This window comes from Lampetra fluviatilis, chromosome 2 (assembly GCF_964198595.1).
Source record: "Lampetra fluviatilis chromosome 2, kcLamFluv1.1, whole genome shotgun sequence".
Taxonomy (NCBI): domain Eukaryota; kingdom Metazoa; phylum Chordata; class Hyperoartia; order Petromyzontiformes; family Petromyzontidae; genus Lampetra; species Lampetra fluviatilis.
In genome coordinates, this window is record NC_136276.1 from 21,184,826 (window position 1) to 21,205,425 (window position 20,600).

The following is a 20,600-nucleotide window of genomic DNA, read 5'->3' on the forward strand; positions in this document are numbered from 1 at the left end:
ACGAAATGCAGGACTTTGGCCTTTTTTATAATTTAAGAAAGGAAATGTGATGACAAAAAATACCCACATCTCGTAGAAGCGAGAGCCTGGGTGAAACGAGTGGCTTGTTTTGTTTCCATCCCCTCTGCTGTCACTGCGGTTGAGTTTAGTGAATGGCAGGAGCCGTGTCACACCGCTTGTGATGCAACTCGGGCGGCTCATGGGCTTCGACCGTCGAACCACATCCCCGTCACGTGGTGTGTTCACCGACCTTCACGTGACAAGCTGCACTTTACATCTTTAAGCTCTCGGCTTCAAGCCCCGCGCATATTTAGCGTCAGTAGTATCACGGCAGTTGCTCCAACAAATGTTATCGTCAAGTTTCAGAATAAAGTGGTGTGATTTTATACTTTGCTGTGATTGATTGCGTTGAATAGCACAATTACTTAGTAATATCTGGCACTGAGCGCGCTCTTGTGTGGTTAGAACGCGCAATTTCCTAAAGCGCAAGGGGCTAAACAGACATTTTAAATTACATTATAGAGCACCTAAAAATATTGGCACAGTGTAATTTGTCTTAATTAGTTGCCCGTTTTCAGAAGGGCTACGTTAAACATACGTGTCAAGATGAAAGCGTAGGTTTTGCATTGGGCTTCATTACTGCCGTTTCGTGTTTTTTTAAAAGATAGTTTTTGCCCTCTTAATCAGCTTCATGCTGCCAGATTGGGAGAGGAAATCCCAGGGGCCTGGGGCCATCACGGGGCAGGCCACCCAAATTACCAGGGGGCATTTCACTGATGGGAAGAGTTTGCAATAGGCAGTGACAGCTGGTGTTTTGTATTACACGTTAACGTTAATTAATACCCACTGTTGTATATCAGCTGCTCGGGTGTCATGATATGGGTTTCTTGTTGGTATACAATACCTTTCTTTGCACGAGCTTAGCAAATAACACGATATGCCAAAATGTACCGAATGGGCTTTGCAATTGAAATCAACATCACCGCTTGCTGGGCACTTTGTATTAATTGATGTTTATGCTGTGGGTTAAACTAAAGATGCATTTAACTGGCATTTTTGACGAATAATTTAAATCCAGCATTACTCTTGTTACCAGGTTATTGTATAGTGAGGTTCAAGACAACATATTATGTCAAAGGAAACCTGGAAATTGAAATTCATGGGGGCGGGGCAGTTATTGCCTTTTTGTTGTGGGTAGTTTTAAAAATCTGAGATTGGGTAACGACACTGTATGGCAACCGGCACACAGACACCGCTGTCCGTTGCGGGCATTGAACCCTCGATGCGGCATAACCAGTGCTGCCGTGTGACGCGGGCGTGAATGGAGGCGATGCATATTCACCCGACCTTCTGCTGACGATACGTCTTGAAAAGCACCGACCCCTCACCCACCACCCAACGCTTGTGTGCCACCACCGTGGATGATAGCACCTGCCTCTTCCCCAGTCGGCCCAGATGGTCCTGTAACCCACCATCTAGAGCGAGACGGGTGTGCTCGTCTAGCCAGAAGGCAGGATTGAATCGCCTCTTCAATTAACGTGCTAGGAGAAAAGAAAAAAAACCCTGTGCCTCCACAAGCGAGCCAGCCTTGCTGCAAGCTACCGCCGTTGGCTTCATGTAGCAAGTAAATGGCAGGTTTGATTTTAATTTATTGTACCGACAATTTTAATATCACTCGGGGTGTCAATAAAATGTCACTCTCTTTGATAATATAAATTCAATAAAATGTATTTTTGAAAACATATATATTTATTTTTGGGTTTCCACATTCGCCTCGGATGGAATGGAAAGGTTGTAATATTATTATTATACAGACACCATGCCTCACATGCTATTGGATTACATGAGTGGTCAGTACGTGTTTCACGTATGTCGAATGCATGTTACTGACTTCACAAAATGGTAACTAGAATTTCCGGGCATTAATCCCCGAGTGTATTTCTGTCGGATGGGTATGGAGATGGGTGTAATTTGTGGGATCGAGGATGGATAGAGCCACACTCTGCGTTCATTTGCTGCACCATCCTTTGTGTTGATGTCTCTGGAGAGAGGCCCCGAGCAAACAGCAGTGGCAAGGAGGTGGGAGCCGGGGAAGACGGGAGGGGTGGGATTGCAGCCAGGCAAGGGAGGGTGTGTCGGGTGGGAGAGATGAGAGCGAGCTGGAAGAGAATTGCAACAAAAAAAATATAAATCCTTCCAATCGCATTTTTGGGTTTCGTTGCGAGCGGGCGTGTCTCGTCCAGTGAATAAGGAGCATAACAGATCGAGGCAGCGCGCAGTGCCAAAGCCTTCGCACGCACGCTCACACTCACTCGAAGGACCCTCTGTGGACGCCACCACACCCGCTCGCCAGGGAGCTGCGTGCGGGAAGGCGGTCACGGCGAGTGGCCCTGCTGCCGTGCCACATCGACGGGAGGACGGCGGGTCTCTCTCTCTCTCTCCACGATGAACTCCGTCCAGACCATCCTCATTCAGGTACAGCAGATGGCTGCTGTGTTATGCGATTCGTTATATTTGTGTGTAATAGTAACAAAATATTTTCATTTTTTTGGGAGGGGGGGAATTTGAATTGATTTCGTTTAAATGTTCAATTGTTGGTTTCGGACACTGCTGTGTGTGCACGTGTGCCCGTGTGCATGCGAGCCTTTGTGTGTGAGAGGGTCGTTTGCTGTCCTTCCCCCGTACCTCCGATTAGCACGGTTGGCTACGTACAGTACGAAAACAAAAGAAGTTCAAAATGCATTGGTAGCAGTGGCAGCATGGTTGTTAGAGTTTGCTGCAACATTGTCCTGGGTTTGGCCACTTAATTCGTGCTCGTGCTCCAGCAGCGGGATTTGGCATCTGAATCTGCCGTGGCTTCTCCCAGGCGGTGAGCACACAGCCGATGGAGGGACCCATGAAGTGAGCGTCAATATTAGCAGCGTGGGGAAGACAAAGGAGGTTGGGCATACGGTGCTGACCCCTCTAAATTTTCTGTGCCACCTTATTTATTTGATTAGGTATTGCCAACAGCATTGGCCACAGAAGCCCTGTCTGGGTTTTTTTAAGGGGAAATATAACTCCGTGTGTTTCGGATTGTGTGTGTGTGTGTTTAAGTTCCCATTTAATTTATGAAAAAACGCTCTATAATACCATTGGCTCCGGGCAGCCAAAGGTAGAAATACAAAAATATATCACCTGAGGTTTTTTTTTCGTGTACGCTTGGATGGCTTCTATTTTGTCAACAATATTCAATATTTGTCAACAGCCCTATAGGTTGATAAAATTAGTATGACATTGTGGGAGGTCAACGATGGTTGAACACTAGACAGACTGACCCCTGTCATAGTAGTGTGGAATTTTCACCAATTAGGGCCACAGATGAAGGTGATCGCTTTTTGATACTTGGGTCACTAACTTCCGTGTGGCCGTGGGCAGCATTGTGGACAGACGTGTGCATGTGATGGCAGCACTATCACAATCATTGCTCACATTGAGCGACAATCAACGAGAAGACGTTATTGCGGCTACTCTGCTGTAATTAAATGAAGGGTCATATATGCGTACGTAAAATGCTCACTCTGACGGGTTGTAAAACATACCCTCTTGGGCTTGACTCATATATATGCATAGTGCATGAAAGCATTGTAAACAATAATTTTCTTCAGACGATTCGGGTGTAGTTCACACGATTGGTAACAGCAGCGTTTTCTAAACATCAGTTGCTGTTGGGCAGGTGCCGTAGATTGCATCGTAATTGCAACTGCCACCTTCTTCTGCACGGCATCCGTGCTAATTATGTAAGCAATAGAGGAGTCTGAGATTCCTGTGGGAATCCATCGGGCCCCCATTACTTGAGGTTGCTGCAACTGATAGGCTGCGGATTGCATTCAACGTTTGCCATCAGACAATTGGGCTGGTGTGTGCCACTGCCTTCGTGCTGAGATTTTAGCTCCTCCAGCAAGAGCACGGACTGTTACGGAGGTGGCTGTGTGGCGTTGTTTGGCTACTAATCATTGGATCGCAGTGAAGATACACACTCGTTCTCATTATTGAGTGAGTTTGGTCATCTTAACCCGGTCACCATAGACCGCACAAGAAGAAGAGTTTGGTCAAGCCAAACTATGACAGCATATTCATAACATCTCAACTTGGGATGACCCAATTAATTGGATGGCTTGTCTCCTAATTTTCAGGCTTGCCTCCCGTGCCGCGTTTGTCCTAATTTTCAGGTTTGCCTCCCGTGCCGCGTCTATCATCTCACTTACAATAGGAGTACGTTGGCGTGCACCCATTGATCTCCCCGCCCTCTCCCTCCCCCCGTCCCCTCCCCCTCCTCTCTATATTTAAGGGACCGTCACAGAAACGACCATCTCTTTGTGCCGATTTGTGTCCTCTCTCTGTGTGCCGTTGTGATGTCTGTCTGCTTGTATGTCTGTCTATAGTTTTCTAGTTAGATATTTGTTGCTCACACTTAAAATTCTAACTTAGCAAATTTTGAAACACGTAGTCAACCAGGCCATGCGTTAATTGTGTGTTAACCGACTCTCTGTGTTGTATTACATCACATTTCAATATTTTACTAGGTTATTTAATTTTCGTGTGCCTGTATACTCCTCTCTGTGTGCCGTTGTGATGTCTGTCTGCTTGTATGTCGGTCTATAGTTTTCTAGTTAGATTTTTGTTGCTATTTCTTTTATGCCTGATGATGATTGCTTGTGCTGCAATCGAAACGTCGTAATGTGTTGTTTTATTTTGATTTATTATTTTATTTTTAGACGTGACTTAACCGAAAAGAACCAAAGAATGGCTAAACATTTTATCAGTCGTGGTTGTGCACAAATGGGTTCTGTGAAGGATGACAGGTGAAGGCAGGCCTGTGAAGCCTCTCCCAGTGGGTCATCCCCCAAACACACGCCGGGCTCTATTTCCCATGGGATTCTGGGATGGAAAACGTCTGGGCTAACGATTGCACAAATGAAACATAGTTGTTGTAAATGGACAAGTGTTGTTTCAAAACAAGCATCGCCAATTATACGTTAAGAAGAGATAAACTAAATACTTTAATGAAAATATAGTTAACAATTTATATATTCGACATTTATTTAAATTATAATGTTAATTATGGGGCTGGACCATGTGACTTGAAGTGCACTTTCTGAAAATGTCATTCTGGATGCTGTAACAAAATAGTTTGTGGCGAATTAACGTATAATGTGCATAGCAATTTAGGTGTAATAAGGATATGAAGAGATGTGTTAGGGTGGTGTTTTTTTGGAATTTAGTGTAAATAAATGAGTGCTTAAGGTATAAGTCATGTCTATTTTGTGGGTCAGAGAGCTGGCAACTACAAAGGGAGCGTCTGGCCATTGCGTATAGCTGCATGCAGAGGGTTCTCAAAATGTCATAGTTTAATAGGAATTGAACACGACAGGAATATAATTGTTTAATCAGGAAGAGGACATTGTGATGGTTGTGACACGTGTGCGCAATGGAGAGAGAGCAGGTTACTGATGCCACAATCATATTTGCCAATTAACTAGAACATTGCAAAAATAAAGCACTTTAGCCTGGGGTGGCACAACATAACCAAAGCCAACATTAAACATTGTTTCACGAAACATTCAGTTTCTTTCCTGTGGCCCCAGAGGGGAGGAGGTGGAGGGGACGGAGTGTAAGGGGCACAGGGCAGGTGGCTCTTGAACACTCAGGACTGTCAAACCAATGGCCATGGAAATACAGCAGCGTGGCGCTGGCTTTAGCCTGCTGGATTTCCCGTGGAAAATGTTGTTTTCAGTGAGGAAAAAAAAACCTCAAGATAATACGAGTGAATTTTGTTTAACCAGGTGAGAACTCAAGAGACCAGGATGGAGTCTCGATGGCAAGAGTGACGTGTCTGTCAGCAGGGAGCGATGATGGCTATTGTGTGAGTGTGTGTATATATAAAATCCCAATTAAGCCATTTGCGGTGCAATTTTCTAATTTTTGGCAAATTGGAATCCTGATTCCGGCAAAACAATGGTTTACTCTTGTGGAATGACATCAGGAGATCTTTAACATCCACTGTGAAACGGACGGCGCGTAGTTTTATGAACAAGGTTATCATTACAAGCCGCAATATTAACCAGGGCGGCCGCTTGATTCGAACCGTGAACCTCCGGAACAAAGTGGCAAATGCGGCACTACCACTGGGGCCTTCTCACTGCCCTTGTGATGAGTGCTGGCGCATGCATACGTTCCTTGCCATAACAAACGTGCGTGGCTTATTTCTGCTGCCCAATTAGTTTAACTGTGCAGTCTTCGCATGTGGATGTACAGTTCAGTAGACATACATTTATGGTCACAATTTAGTCAGCACAAGTGATCGTGTGTTGTATTATATTTTAACTCCTCATCATTATTCTCGTTCCAGCCATAATCTTGCACATTGTCAGTACACTGACTAGATTTCCTGTTGTCTTTTGGCATACATGTGAGCCTTTTTAATTTTAAACTTACAAATGTGACATGTTCTCCTTTATGGAGTGAGTGGCTCTGCTTCAAGTCATATCTCTTTCATGTCTCCCTGTTCAAGGCACATTTGACATAAGCTCAAAAATAATAAGCCTGCCCCCAAAAGCGAAAACTGCAATCTGTACTTTAAATAACGTTGGGAAAGAATGCAGCCGGGTAGTGGAGTAATTGGATACATCAACAATAAATCAGCTCACTCCTCACTCATCAGTGGAAACCATGTAGCATTTTCACAGATACTGGACATCTTTGGGAAAGAGCTTCATAGCTCATCGGATTCTTCCAGTACAAATACATATTCTGATTCTGTAAGCAATCTCCTTCACTCCTTCACATATCAGACTTCACTTTAAAACATAAATTAAATTATTTCTTACACAACCCATCAGCCGCACAGCCTTCTGGGAATACATAAATTCAGCAGCATTGCTTCGAGAAAAGCAAACCGTGAACCGGTTTCGACATACAGTCTCTTATGAACAAAGCCAGTTTCCTTTGTGGTGCAGTTATATTCAACGAAATTAAACGAATATATTTAGCGGCATTTTGTCTCTATTTCCTTCTCGAATTATTTATTTTCTATCTTAAACCCCTGTGCACATACTCTGCTAGGATTCTAGAGCTCTGCAAGGCTACACCGCGAGTCGTTTATTACAGACTCTGTTTGTCCGGGGTAAACAGGGGGGCGGGTACCCCCCGGTTCCAAATATCCAGAGTCCCAACCGTGCATTCACTCATTTATCTGGTGGGAGGGAGGGTGGGTGGGAGGTGGGGGGGCGGCACGACCATGGATGACCCCCCGGGCAAATGAAATTTGCCCCAATAACCCCGCTTATCCGTCGTTCCGACCGCGGATTTTGGGAAGAGCCAAAAACGTCAAATGTGATTGGCCGAATAGGGTCTCTCCGCCCCCCCCCCCCCCCTTGTTTGCATGTGTTATCACAAATATGTGGGGTTAATGCAGACTTGATGCCCTGTAACACGTGTGTCTGTTTGGTGTGTTAACATCTTAACACTTGCCGTATTATTGCCAGAAAGGGTAAAAGCCTTTTATTCTTTTTTCATCACTCGTTTGTCCAACCACATTTGTAGTGGGAGATCAGGGATGACTTTTGGTTGGGATGGTGACGTAGTAGAACGTTTCGGTGGGGTAAACTTTCCACTAAACACATTCCACACACTGTGTGATCAGATTCACGCTCGGTTACAACGGACAGAGCCTCCAGTTCACTCGACAGAACGCTGTCAAGCCAGGCACGAAATCACCCACGAACATGTGTGTGTGTATGTACCAAATAGTGCAGCTGCCACTCATTCACACACACACACACTAGAACCTGTCAATGGATTCTAGCATTTCGTGAACCTGTCTGCAACTTGTGAATGGGGTCAATTTTAAAGGGTAACAGACAGGCAGAGGGCTCGTGCAGGATCTGTGCGTGCTGTGCGGCACGACGCCACTCCACCGTCTGATGTCCGCTCTGCCGACGTTGCCCGACGAATCTTTCCCCACTTGCAAAATTGTGGTGACAGAATTGTGGGGAGATTCTGCCTCTCTCGGACTCTGCTCTCGATTAAACATTAGCCATATAATACATTCTACAAGTGGTGAAATGTACTCGGATGAATCGCGTAGAATGGTTCTGCCACTGTCTGCCAAACTGTGGCAGAATGATGGCTTCCAACGCTGTAACTCTAGATTAAAAAGACTTTAACTCTAGGTTGAAAACTCAATTCCTTAGAACTGCTTTTTGTGTTTAGTTTGTTGTCCTTCCCCCGGCACCTCCGATTAGCACGGTTGGCTACGTACGGTGCAAATTAAGTTCAATGTGCACACGTACGTACGAGCTTCCCCACAGACATTGGTCCAGAAGATTGTGTTGTGGTGCATAATTGAGGACGACCTCTCTGAGGTCTGTGCCGTCACTTGCTATCTTTGCACGATCGGATTTTTGCCCTTGCTTTGCTTGGACAATCTGGTACACGCACTGGAATTTGCACATTTGCAATGGATATGCAAAACTCACAGTAGGATTATTCTGCACAGTTCTTGAGAAGAATGTTAAGAAATGTGAAATAGATGTAATTCGGAGAGTAGGAAAGTACGGTATGGCTTCAGGATGTTCATAATTGGCTCATCGTAACGGACAGGGATGGTGCCATCTGTCTGAGTCGCAATATCCTCATTCATGTATTCGTGATGTCTCGAGGGAGAGGAGTGACCACCCGTGGAATGGAGAACGATACGAGCCATCGGAGCGGAGGCAGGGCCTCCTGGTGTAGCATTGGGGAGGAGGCTGTCGTGAGGGTCGAGAGATAAGCAGGAACAAGGCCTCCGGAGGAACTTTAAAAAAAAAACATGGTAACTTTTGTTATTATGTTTCATGGACGGCCTATGAACCACTGGAGGGACACGGCGATTACAGACACGTGGTCTGCCCTCTATCTTTGAGTGAAGTTATGCAGCGCGACAGGGTTCGCAATACCACACGCCACGTGTGCCCCAGAAATGTAAATCAGGTCATGTAGGTATAAAAGGGTCATCGTTGTACAGTTAATAATACGTAATAGGGATATGTTACACATTGGTTGTCATTAACGATTGTCGGTTCTATCATTGTTTCGTGGTATGGATAACAGCAGTCATGCATCATATGGCTGCCGGACAGAGAGGAAATTATTCCTTAGTGGCCAGAGGACCGAGCTGACACCACTGAAGTCCTGGGTTTGAGACCAGGCAACCTACATGCCACTACACCAAGTTCTCACGTATCGGCAGCCGATGATCTTAGCCTTGTCATCAATTAAACATAATACGCAAGTCACCCATCTTCATATATATAGCATGAAGCAGGGCCTTTGCCAGAAATGTCACCTGTTATTTATTTACTTTTCAGACAGTGCTCTTATCTATAGATTTGTACAGCTCTGACAATGCAAAAAATAGTTTTTATTTATAAATGTTAACGTTGGGCTACGTAAATTACGTGTCCAATTTTTTTTTGGGATCATTACGTGGGCTTTAATCAAGAAATAAATTGCGTATCGTAGAACTTGCTGTGAAATCCCACACGTGAGGTCAGCTTCACTTCCAGGGCAGAGAGGAGGTGTCACCCAATTCAAGTTACTTCATGAGTCTTGATTTGACGGCATCCGTGGCCGTGTTATTCTCTGACGCGATGGTACACTGTGAGAGGTGAGAGCCCCGATTGTAAATGTCTCATGACATGAGGCTCGTAGCAAAATTGAATTCAAATCGTGGGGTAGGAGAAAATTCGAGATTTGAAAAAAAATGTCTTGCTGTGGTTGTCACACCTGATGATGATTGCTTGTGTTGCAATCGAAATGTCGTGATTTAATTTTATTTTTCACCGACGTGACTTTACCGAAAGAACCAAAGAGTAGGAGAAATTTAAAAAGTTGAATGGCTTTTGTCCGGCTAAGCTAAGAATCCTGCATGTAAAGTGTCATTTCATCTTGAAACGCACAAGGTACTCGCTCAATACACTTTGGCTTTGCACGGAATCAAACCCTGAAGGTGCTTCTGGAGTTTGTAGTTATGGAAAGGGGAATATCACTGGGGGGAGAGAGTACGAAGACAACCAGGGTAATAAAACATTGCCCTGGTTGTGTTCAAGTTCCTCCAGAGGCCTTGTTCCTGCGTATCTCCCCAACCTCATTACAGCCTCCTCCACAATGCTACACCAGAAGGCCCTGCCCCTCTCCTATTGCTCGTATCGTTCTGCACTCCACGGATGGTCACTCCTCTCCCTTGGGACATCACGAATACACAAATGAATATATAGTGAATCAAACAGATGGCACCATCCCGCACCTCCAATTAGCTACGTATGGTGTAAAAGAAATTCAACATACATACCTACGAAGCAGATATTAGTTAATTTTTCGATTTAAAGCTTTCGTGACTGCAGGTATTCATCTTCTTGGTTCTTTCGGTAAAGTCACGTAGACGGAAAATAATAAAATAATAAAAATGAAATATGAATAACAGGTCTGTTGGAAAGACAGCGTCTGAATGAGACGCTGTCTTTCCGACAGACCCGTTCTTCACCTGAGGACGGCTGCTTGCATTGTGGCCGAAACGTCGTGAGAATTGTATTTTATTATGTTTTATTTTTATTATTTTATTATTTCCCTTCTACGTGACTTTACCGAAAGAACCAAGAAGATATTAGTTCCTGTTCATTGCGCATTTACTGGACTGCTTTTGTGATGCTTAACAAAAGAAGCATCTAAATGTGCCCTCAACTAGTGATGCCTAACAAAAGAGGCATCTAAATGGGCCCTCAACTAGTTAGAAGTAAAGTTTCAAGGTTATTTTGTTGAACCAGTTGAGAACTGAAGAGACCAGGGTGAGTCTCATTTGCAAGAGTGACCTGCATAATAGAGGTTGTTTTGGGTTAAATCTCGTAAATATCAATATATATTTTTTGGGTTAGATCGTGTAAATATAGAAATATATTTACGCGATCTAATCCAAAAAACCTCTATAATGGATTATATTGGTCGTAAAAGCCTACGTGTTAAGTCACCTGGGTCACCAACGAGACAAAAAAGCATTTTGGTGACTGCTTCTTAATTATAATCATTAAGTAAGCGGTGTGAAAAGTTGTCAAAGTAAACAAATCGCACGCGAAAGGGGCAGCTACTTGTTCCATAATCGTGAATAGAAAACCACAGACTGTAGCTGAAGGGGAACGGGAATGACCGTTCGCCTTGTGGATATTCAGAATCTTTAGAATGTTTAGACTGGTGGAATCCGATGAGCTATAAAGCTCTTTTTTACAGATATAGGGGCACGGGGCAAGAAAGTTACACCAACTCTTGTTTTTTATGTGAGGCCGGAGTGAAGCCATGGGAAGGACATCGGTGATTATAGGTGTGCATTAAACACACATAAGGATACAGATACCGATGCAAACATTGCACATTTTTTTTAAAATCGAGGCTGGGCGAGTGGTGGAGCAGTGCGTAACACATTAAGCTAAAATTAAATATGGAATCTTACGATGATTCGCATCTGGCTGTAGTGTGGTGCTCATCTCCACTGGTGGCCCTCAAGTCATTGGTGGATATTGCACCTTTCAAGAGCAGAGGCCGTGCTGGTCTTTGGGACGGGCAATCAAGGTGGACACAGAGTTGTAAGAAGCGCTGCTGCAGCCACCAGGGGTGCCGCGATTGTCTGCCTAGGGCCAGCCTCGGCAGAGGCCATCCTTCCCAAAGGGTTGTTTACCAGGGATTGACTTCCCACACCTTGGTACTGATTTTATTGAACCTGTGGAGATGATGGGCTGAGTTAACCTCTGACTGAGATTTGAAGTCACGGCCTTTCGGTTATGGTTTGGACACTCGAACCACAATACCACCTGACCAAATTATGCATTATTATATATAAGGCCATTACTAACGAGTGTACAGACTAGGGGCATAGGTGAATTGGGCCGGACAGACATAGGACATCGGTATTACAACCCAAACTTTGTAAAAATAAAAGTGGCACAGGGTTGTAGTTTCTGTTTTGGTCGTCTGAAATTCAGTGAGACTGAGGTACAATGTTTGGTGGCTGCAGGCCAGGTACACAGGAATACGTGTTAAACATTTGGGTCTGGTGATACTTTAAGCACTGATGTGCCTGGCGAGTTATATTTAGCTTCAAATCGCGCCGAGGACAGATTATTATTGAAGTGACAACGTGTTAGTTGTCAATCAATTGTAATCACCAAATGACGTCTCAAACAACGGTCAAAATATGCCCGACCAATGCTTTTTGTTTTTAATAAATGTGTTTCAATTCACACACCTCAGGTCCTCAGCTGCAAGGCACAGACATCGCAGCATTCCCACTGCCACAGAAGCAGGCAACGCCTTTCTCACACTGTCATTCACGGGCACCTGCATGCGTAGAGCTTTTGCATGCTGTTTCTTTGCATGCCATGATGGCAGCCGTTTTAATTTGAGGCAGCGAAAATCTCCATGGCGGAGGAGCCGAGCGCGGCGGCTGAGCTGACTCGTGCATAATTTACACCGTTCTGTTGAATATTACATGAGGTGACATGAAGCTAGTGAGGCGGAACAGAAACCTGCATGGCTAAAGCGACATGCAGAGGGCGAGAGAGGCCCCTTCTCCTCGGTGCGTGGGCTCCATAATTAATACGGCTGCCGGCGCCGCGCGCACCGCAGCCAACCGAACGAAGCCCCTGAAGTGGCTCACACGGGGCCCACACGAGGTCTACGCATGGCCCCCACGTGGCCCACAAGCAGCCCACGCGTGGCCCACACGAGGCCTACACGTGGCCCCCACGTGGCCCACACGTAGCCCCCAAGCGGCCTACACGTGGCCCACACGCGGCCCACAATGCTGAGTGCTGCTGCCGCCGCACACCCACGTTGATGTACGAAGGCTGCCTGCCATCGCCCAGATGCCCCACGTCCACTCCCGGGCCGCCCCCTTGTGCACTTGAGTTGTATTCCTTCGTCAACGAGGGCAGGGACAGCTCTGCCGACACAGATGAGACGTAGACATCTGGTGTACTCGTGTAGTGCATACGCCAGCCGGTATTGTGCGTGCGTACGTGGACATCGCGAGATATGCAACGATTTATCGATTCACGGATCAAAATATTGTATTTTCACATTCACAATATGCGCATCAGGTTTGCCTCGCTGCAACCGATTATTATTGTTCGTGGTTGACATATCTCGAACGTCCTGGAATGGGATCACGTGATCCCCCATGCCACTGGAGGTGCCCTGCCTTTACCGCAAAAATATAAATAATTCGCGAATCATATTTCCGTGACCGGACACGTGACGATTTACATTGCAATGGAAGTGAATCGTTAAAGGACTGCTATTAAATACTTTTACAAATGTTTTTAATTTGCTGTATAGTAAACCTGTCTCCGTTGGTCTTAAATGTGATGTTTATCAGTGGGCAAGTGCTGAAAACTCGCCATTATACTGACATTTTTGAGGGGTCGCTGTGTGATACAGCGGTCTGCTGATGTTATACCACTCACTGAACTACCATTCCTTAGGTCCTAGGTGCAAATACTGGGCCCCCACTGATGGTGAACACAGATATCAATCAAGTTCTCGCGTGTAAAGCACTAAGAGCCACCTGCCTTGCTCCTGACACACCGGAGGATGTTACATAAAGTTGTATTCGAACAACTTCATTTGATTGGGCCAAGTCTTATTATGGATTTATTTAGCCGCATGGACCAGTCCCTTTGTTGGGCGAGCTGAAGAGAATGCAATGTAGCGGTTACGTAACATACACTCTCATGTTGACAATCGAAGGCCTCCATTGTCACTTTCGGGTAATTTTCCAGTGTAACATGTGTCGTGCTATAATAGCGGGTGTCCAGAATAGCAAATGCTTCTGTGGCCTCCTCGCTGCCAATAGCATGACCGTCGTACCGAGGTTGCGTAATGTCCTTCACGCCCGTGGTCATTCCATGCACATGACCACGGCACAGATAGAGGCTGCGGTGAAACTCCTCTTCATGCAATGAACAGGGGAACCCATAGCAGATGGGCACAATCAGGCACAACTGGAGATATTATTCCACGATCCTGGATCAGAATTCCTCTTCCCCGCGAACACCTGTTTGTGGTATTGTGACTGATAGGAGTGTTGTCCTCTTATTCATGAAAAAAAACAAAGAGAAGGGCTTCTTTCTTGTTAGAAATCCACATCTGCAGCCAGCTACGACAATCTGGGATAACGTGTATAGTTCTACGGAGGCATTTGTATTGCTTTTGGTGGGTATTGAAAAACAATGCGTATCGCAATACCAGCTATAAAAAAACCTCACGTTAGATTTGCCCTAACACCAGCCTAACACTGTGATCATGCCCGAGTCGTACTCAAGTGATATTTTACACTCAAAACATTGACATTAAACCCTGACTCCTGCGTTATTTGCGGAAATTGCTCAAATTCTCGAACCTGTAAATCAGAATATTTATACTGGATGAAGCTGATGAGATATAAAGCCATTTTTCACAGATGTCCAGTCGTAAAGAACGAGTATGTGTCCTCTGTGATCCCGGTATCTATATTGATCCCACGGCATGTTTTTTCCCCGCGTCCTTGCCGTTACTTCTGTGAATTTTTCATTAAAAAGGGAAGATATGAGTCGTGGCTCATGAAACGAATTTGCAGATCTGGCTGACCCTGCAGATGACAGAAATTACGAATGAGAAATCCCCAAATTGGAGGGGTAATGCAGCTCGTTAATAGGCACGATAACAAAAAAGCATTAATGAGTCCACTTACATAACGGTCGTAATTAATGGTTCTAATTATTGTGTGGGAATCCGTGCCAAATTTTACGCCACTCTCGCAGTTTCTATGCCAAAAAAAACTGCAAACATTTTTGTTCCACAACCACGCGGATCAGCTGCAGTGAACGTCAGAGAGCTCTTGTTCAGCAAACGTAAATTAGTTGGCAATTTGTGAAAACAATTCCGGTTGTTGTACAGCCCTTACTTCGAGGATGCTTGTCACTGGGCGAATATTCCATTCCTCTTTGAACGTCTTCAAGGCGGCAGTACATTCCCCCTACGCCTTTCATCTCGCTCCTTCTGTCTTCACACGAGGACTCTCTTCCTCCCAGAAACAACATTGCTACACTTCTGAACCCTTTCTCCCCAACTCCGATGAGCACGGTTGGCTACGTAAAGGTGTGAAAGAAGTTCAACGCACGTACATATACATCATCTCCCCTTTGGGATAATAATTTGCAGCACCACCGTTTCTCTGCTGAAGTCTCGCCTGTACGTCTCAATTGAGCCGGCTTATTCTGGAAATACTTCCAAACGCATTTTTACTTTTTGATTGAGATAACCTATACACATGGAGTGGTTCAAGGGGACAGCCTGAGCTCCTTCACCCCACAGGCGAGGTACAAAACAGAGTCGTGGACGTCGTGTTCTTTATCCGGTCGCACAGACGAAGTACACGGGATGCATTTCTGGAACAGCTTCACGGTTAGGAGACACGGCGATGCCGTTTACCTTGCAGGTGGAATAGGGTGGCACGCCACCACTCATAGACGTGTACTGGTCAGACTTAAAAACTTAACTATTTTTTTTATTTTACCATGTAAGGCCCACCGAACTATGTAGCTTTTTCTTTCCAGTGACGATCTGGCCACAAATGATAGCTCAACGAAGTGGCTTATCGTGTGGAAGTTTATAGCAGCCAAATACTCTCGACGCATGTTTCTTAATGTGGAGGGAAAAATGCACGCGACCAACGGGGGGAACGTGCAAACTCCAGGCGAGGTAGTTAACATCTCGCCACCGTGATGCCCCCAGACGCACGCAAGACGGACGGACTACTGGCCCACTCTGTGTACCAGAAACAGACTGACACTGACCGGTGCCCCAGCGCATATTTGCACCATCACCCCCAAGCAGAATATGTCGGCAATCGGAACATGATTTCACCGCGCCGAAACCGTGCCAGTCAGAGTCCATGGAACAGGATGGACAACACAACGGGTGGTGAGGCTGCTCTAAATGATTATCTACACGGCCAAGCAAATGCAGCAAGCTACTCGGAGGAGAGAATCTGGAGCTGTGCCGGATCCGAAGGGTTATGCAACCGCCTCCCGTACGTGGCCGAGACGAGAGAGAGCAGAGCGACGTAGCCGTTCGCCGGCCTGACCTGGGAACAGCCACTGCACTCCGAGCGGCAAAAGCACGCAAATAAAACAGGACGTGACCACGCGCAAAGAGGGATCATAATTGCAAACATCCTGGATAAATATCAAAGCCCGGGCGCTGGGGTGCCTACCTGCTCAGCCAGGCGGGGACCAACTACGCGCAGAGAGAAATCGGTGAGCGCACTCGACTGGCACCGATTGATTGATTGATTGGGATTTGTTCATCTCAGTCAGCGGACAACTCGGTGGAAACACGAAGGCAGATTACCCAAATCCTGAACATGCCCGAAGTAGTGCGTGGTGAACACCTGAGAAAATAAATGCCCCTCACTCAACTCATCCCGGGAACCCACATTTGGATTGCAAACGGCCTGCGAAACCCCACGTGTTAAAGTGAGGGTATGTTGATAATTATGTTACCGGTTAATAAATTATTATCAACGAATTACAAAATAGACTGCAGATATGGTTTTCTGGAGCCACTGCCGCGGTTGATAAAAATCCATTTCCGCAAAACTCTCTGGCAGATAGCATCGTTCTGTTTAGGTGGAGGTGCGAGGTCGAGTCAGCCCGAGTTGCAGTGACATGGAAAGAAATGAAAACACGTAATTGTAACCGAGTACAGAGCCGGTAAGATTGGCTCCGTTGGTAATAGCAGAAGATTATGTGGCTCCAGATGTAACATTCAGTTTCTCCCCCTGGCTGCGGTGATTAAACAACCAGGTGATTGCGTATTGAGATTCGTAATTTATTTTGCAGTGGGCGTATATATGGGTGATTGCCGTTTTGTAGGGGCCAGCTAATCTTTTCACCGCAATATATTTCTTGCAGGTCAATTTAAATCGTGACATTTGGGCTAATCAGGGCACTGAGCCAACACTGCAGGGGAGAGGAGGGGTCCTTGAGATTCAGCCACCCAGGTGGCCAGGTTATTTTTTACTAAACTAATTAAACTATTTTATTTTATTTTGCCAGGTGCGACCCCACTGAGCTATGCAGCTCATTTTCCAGATGCGACCTGACAATCATAATGATAGCTCGACAAAGGGGCTTATCATATGGAAATGTATTGCAGCAGCCGCATATTCTAAACGCTTGATGTCGATTCTAAATGTGGAGGGGAAAACCCGGAGGACTCGGAGAAAACTCCACACGACCACAGGGAGAGAGATGTGCAAACTTCAAATATACAGGCGTTAGGGTCGGGATTGAATCCACGACCTCCTGTATACCAGGAAATGTAGTTAACATCTCACAACCGTGGCACCCAGGTTCTCAAGTGGAGCCAGCCAATGGCTTTCACCAACGACGCATTTGTGAATTTATTCCTTTAGAGTTAAAAGGTTTTTTTGTTATTGCCATGCAGTAAACCCTCTTGGCAGGGCATGCAAACATGTGTTGCAAATGATGGGGATGAGAGGTCTCTTGAAGAGGCTCCAGAAGTCGGTTAGTTACGTAATTTTACAGTTGAACAGTTTATTTAGAACAGACCATTATCTGATATGGGGTTATGCACTGCTGAGCGTTCCAATTGGAAATGTCTCTGTCCCTTGACATGGCAGTGATAGCACGATTCGAATAGAAGAGGAGGATGAAAGCGAAACAATGCAATGTGGTTTATGACACCGGCACACTGTGACCTGAACATGGTGATACCACGAGAGTAGGACACACCATCCCGTGCGAAACAGATTGCACACTTTGGCATTTCTGCTAATAAATGAGTGGAAATCTACGCTGATATCAAACCTCTGGCTCTCTGCAGAAGTCGTCACTCAGGAACACCATGACCGCCAATCAACTATTGAAATGGAAATTCAATTAAATATACACTGTGTAAATTAATTATTCTTATTTCGCTGTCAGAATATTGCCTGAATCCTTGCAGAGATCCGACAATGCTCTCACATGGTTACTTATCAGTCAATACATACATCGGTGAAAAGACTGTGCAATGATCCTAACCCTGGTGGTGCACCTCCTCCTAATTCCACCTGCTAAGTGAGGGCCATGAGGACCTTTTCAGACCTTTTTATTTTATGGTGCTGTCCGAGCAAAACCAACACCGAGTCCACTCTGTTGCATATTTTTCACAAATCAGCCCCATTTCTCACGATGGCAAGTCGTGCAAATCGTACCGGCGTCCTTCGTGACCAGCAATGATGGTCAAATCGCCAAGGCAATATTTTCCGGCACAACTTTGCCATATATCCCACAGCGTTGACAGGTTTGGATTGATAAAATCGCCGTACATAATTTAACTGCTCGAATCAGCATAATGTAGATCAACGTGGAGCACATTATTCGGTGATGATGCTGCTGATGATGCTGCTGCATTGGCAGTAGCGCAGAAGCACAACCAACAATAAAACAATCAGCACATTCTTCAATAACAACACGTGTGTGTGTGGCCTTAAAATAAAAAAATATATAATCGCGGATGTTTCAGGCTGAGTCGGTCGCGAGCCATGTGCTCTCAGCACCGCACCTCCCGGTTGTTAATATTGGTGATTTAATGAGGGACAAAGTGTCATAAATGCAAGGTTCAAAACAAAGATCGTGGTCTTCATGAAATCAATTTTAATTATAAACAGAATTAAGGAGTTTATAGCCACGTACTTTACACGAAACTAGACACGGGGCGACAAGTGGTTCCCGTGAGGACGAAGACGTTGCGAGGAATGGAGCAAGCGTTTGATTTTCTGGACCGGTTGTTGAGCATTGTGAATCGAGCAGGTGCCAATGTTCAGTGGAGAACACTGTGTAATGTGCATCACTTTCAATGGGTCTCAATTTATCGAGCATCTCTAATGTGACCGTGAAAATGTTGAGTTAAGTTGAGTTTTATGCGGCGTTGTTCGTGAAATATGCATCTCGCCTTTGCTGCGGAACCGCAGACAAGCTGCGTGGCAGCAGCCAGGCGGTGAGCCGGTGTCAACAATTTCCAGAGCTCTGCAGTCCTCTTTATATCAAGATGTTTTCAACCAATTAATGAGTATTATTCTTGGTACTTTCGATAAAGTCACGTGACTTTGCCGAAACAACCACGAATATGAATCCCTGCAGTCACGAAAGCTTTAGATCGAAATTCAATTAGTGAGTGTTCACGTGGGAAGCGCCCGGAGAAAGCTCACGTGTGCGAGGGGGCAACACTATCCCATACAGAAGAAACATGATGATATTACCCATAATTTTCCCATATCGCCTTCGCCTGGCAAGCCTGGGTATGGCGACGCTCGCGGGAAGAGGGAATCTCCTCATTTGGTACAATGTACCAACCCTCGCCTCCATCACCGCCTGACTATAATTGGGAGAAGCCGGGTAGATTCACCCTGCAAGAAATCGGTGTGGATGAAAGTGTGCAATTTCGCTGAGATCGATCGTTCTCCGTGGTTGTAATTTGTTCAGTATCTTCAGGAATGTTCACTTGAAGCAAGGCATGGTGAACAAGGCGGCGTCCTGTGCTGTGTGCACAGCGGACGGCTGCGCTATGAACAGTTCTGCGTGTTAACGATGCGGCCAAGTTCGCGATGCGCGGCTACACAGACGGACAAAATATCATCTTTAACAACAACAAACAACAACCGCCGATCGCCACTGAGTGGCGGTGACGTCAACACGGTGCTTGTGCCGTGCTTGATGCATTTGAAGGCAGCGTGAAGTGTCGAGGGCTCGCTGGCAGAAGGTCACGGAAGGAACGCATCTCCACGATGCATGGTTACACAGACGGACCAAACATCATCATCATCAACAACAACAAACAACAATCGTCGTTCGCCACTGAGTGGCGGTGACGTCAACACGGTGCTTGTGCCGTGCTTGATGCATTTTGACGCAGCGTGAAGTGTCGAAGGCTCGCTGGCAGGAGGTCACGGATCGAGTGCAATGTATCTCTCTTGCAATTTTCCATCCAGTTTTCTGCTTAAATCCATCCCCCCTCCCTCCCTTACCATGTCGTCTTGCGTCCGGGACCTGATTCAAAACCTTTACGTGGGAAACAGCCCCGGAAGCTGCCGGGTGTCATGCGAACATTCACGTTTGTTCGGGTCATTTCATAATTGGTACTTTCGGCTGAATGAAGTTGCTGTGCAATGGATGAAGAATCAGGCAGACGCATGGCTAAAGACAGTCCGGTATGATTCAAATAAAATTATGCTTTGGTGGCGGAAGGTTCAGATAAAGATATATTTGTGATAAATACAATATATTGATAGTGGCGTATGTAAATTATTCATACACATGGCATCAAAAGCCAAAAATGAAAAAAAATATGACCAATAGGCGAATTAAATTTTCATGCAATGCAATTGGATTTCATTCATTTAAGATATGATAGGGAATTATAACCAAGCCAACGTAACACAAAATCATAGCGAGAACTTGCAAAAAACAACTACTGTACTATGCAAT

At 45.5% G+C, this 20,600-nt stretch overlaps 1 protein-coding gene across 1 annotated transcript in view; it reads left to right on the forward strand.

Moving 5' to 3' along the window:
* The first annotated feature begins 2,349 nt into the window (after positions 1-2,349).
* Positions 2,350-20,600, forward strand: part of LOC144944048 (E3 ubiquitin-protein ligase HECW2-like) — a 210,773-nt gene continuing 192,522 nt past the window's right edge. Inside the window, exon 1 of the mRNA XM_078872083.1 lies at positions 2,350-2,475. Coding sequence (XP_078728209.1) covers positions 2,446-2,475 — 30 coding nt within the window. The 5' untranslated portion in view covers positions 2,350-2,445. The remainder of the gene's footprint in view (positions 2,476-20,600) is intronic.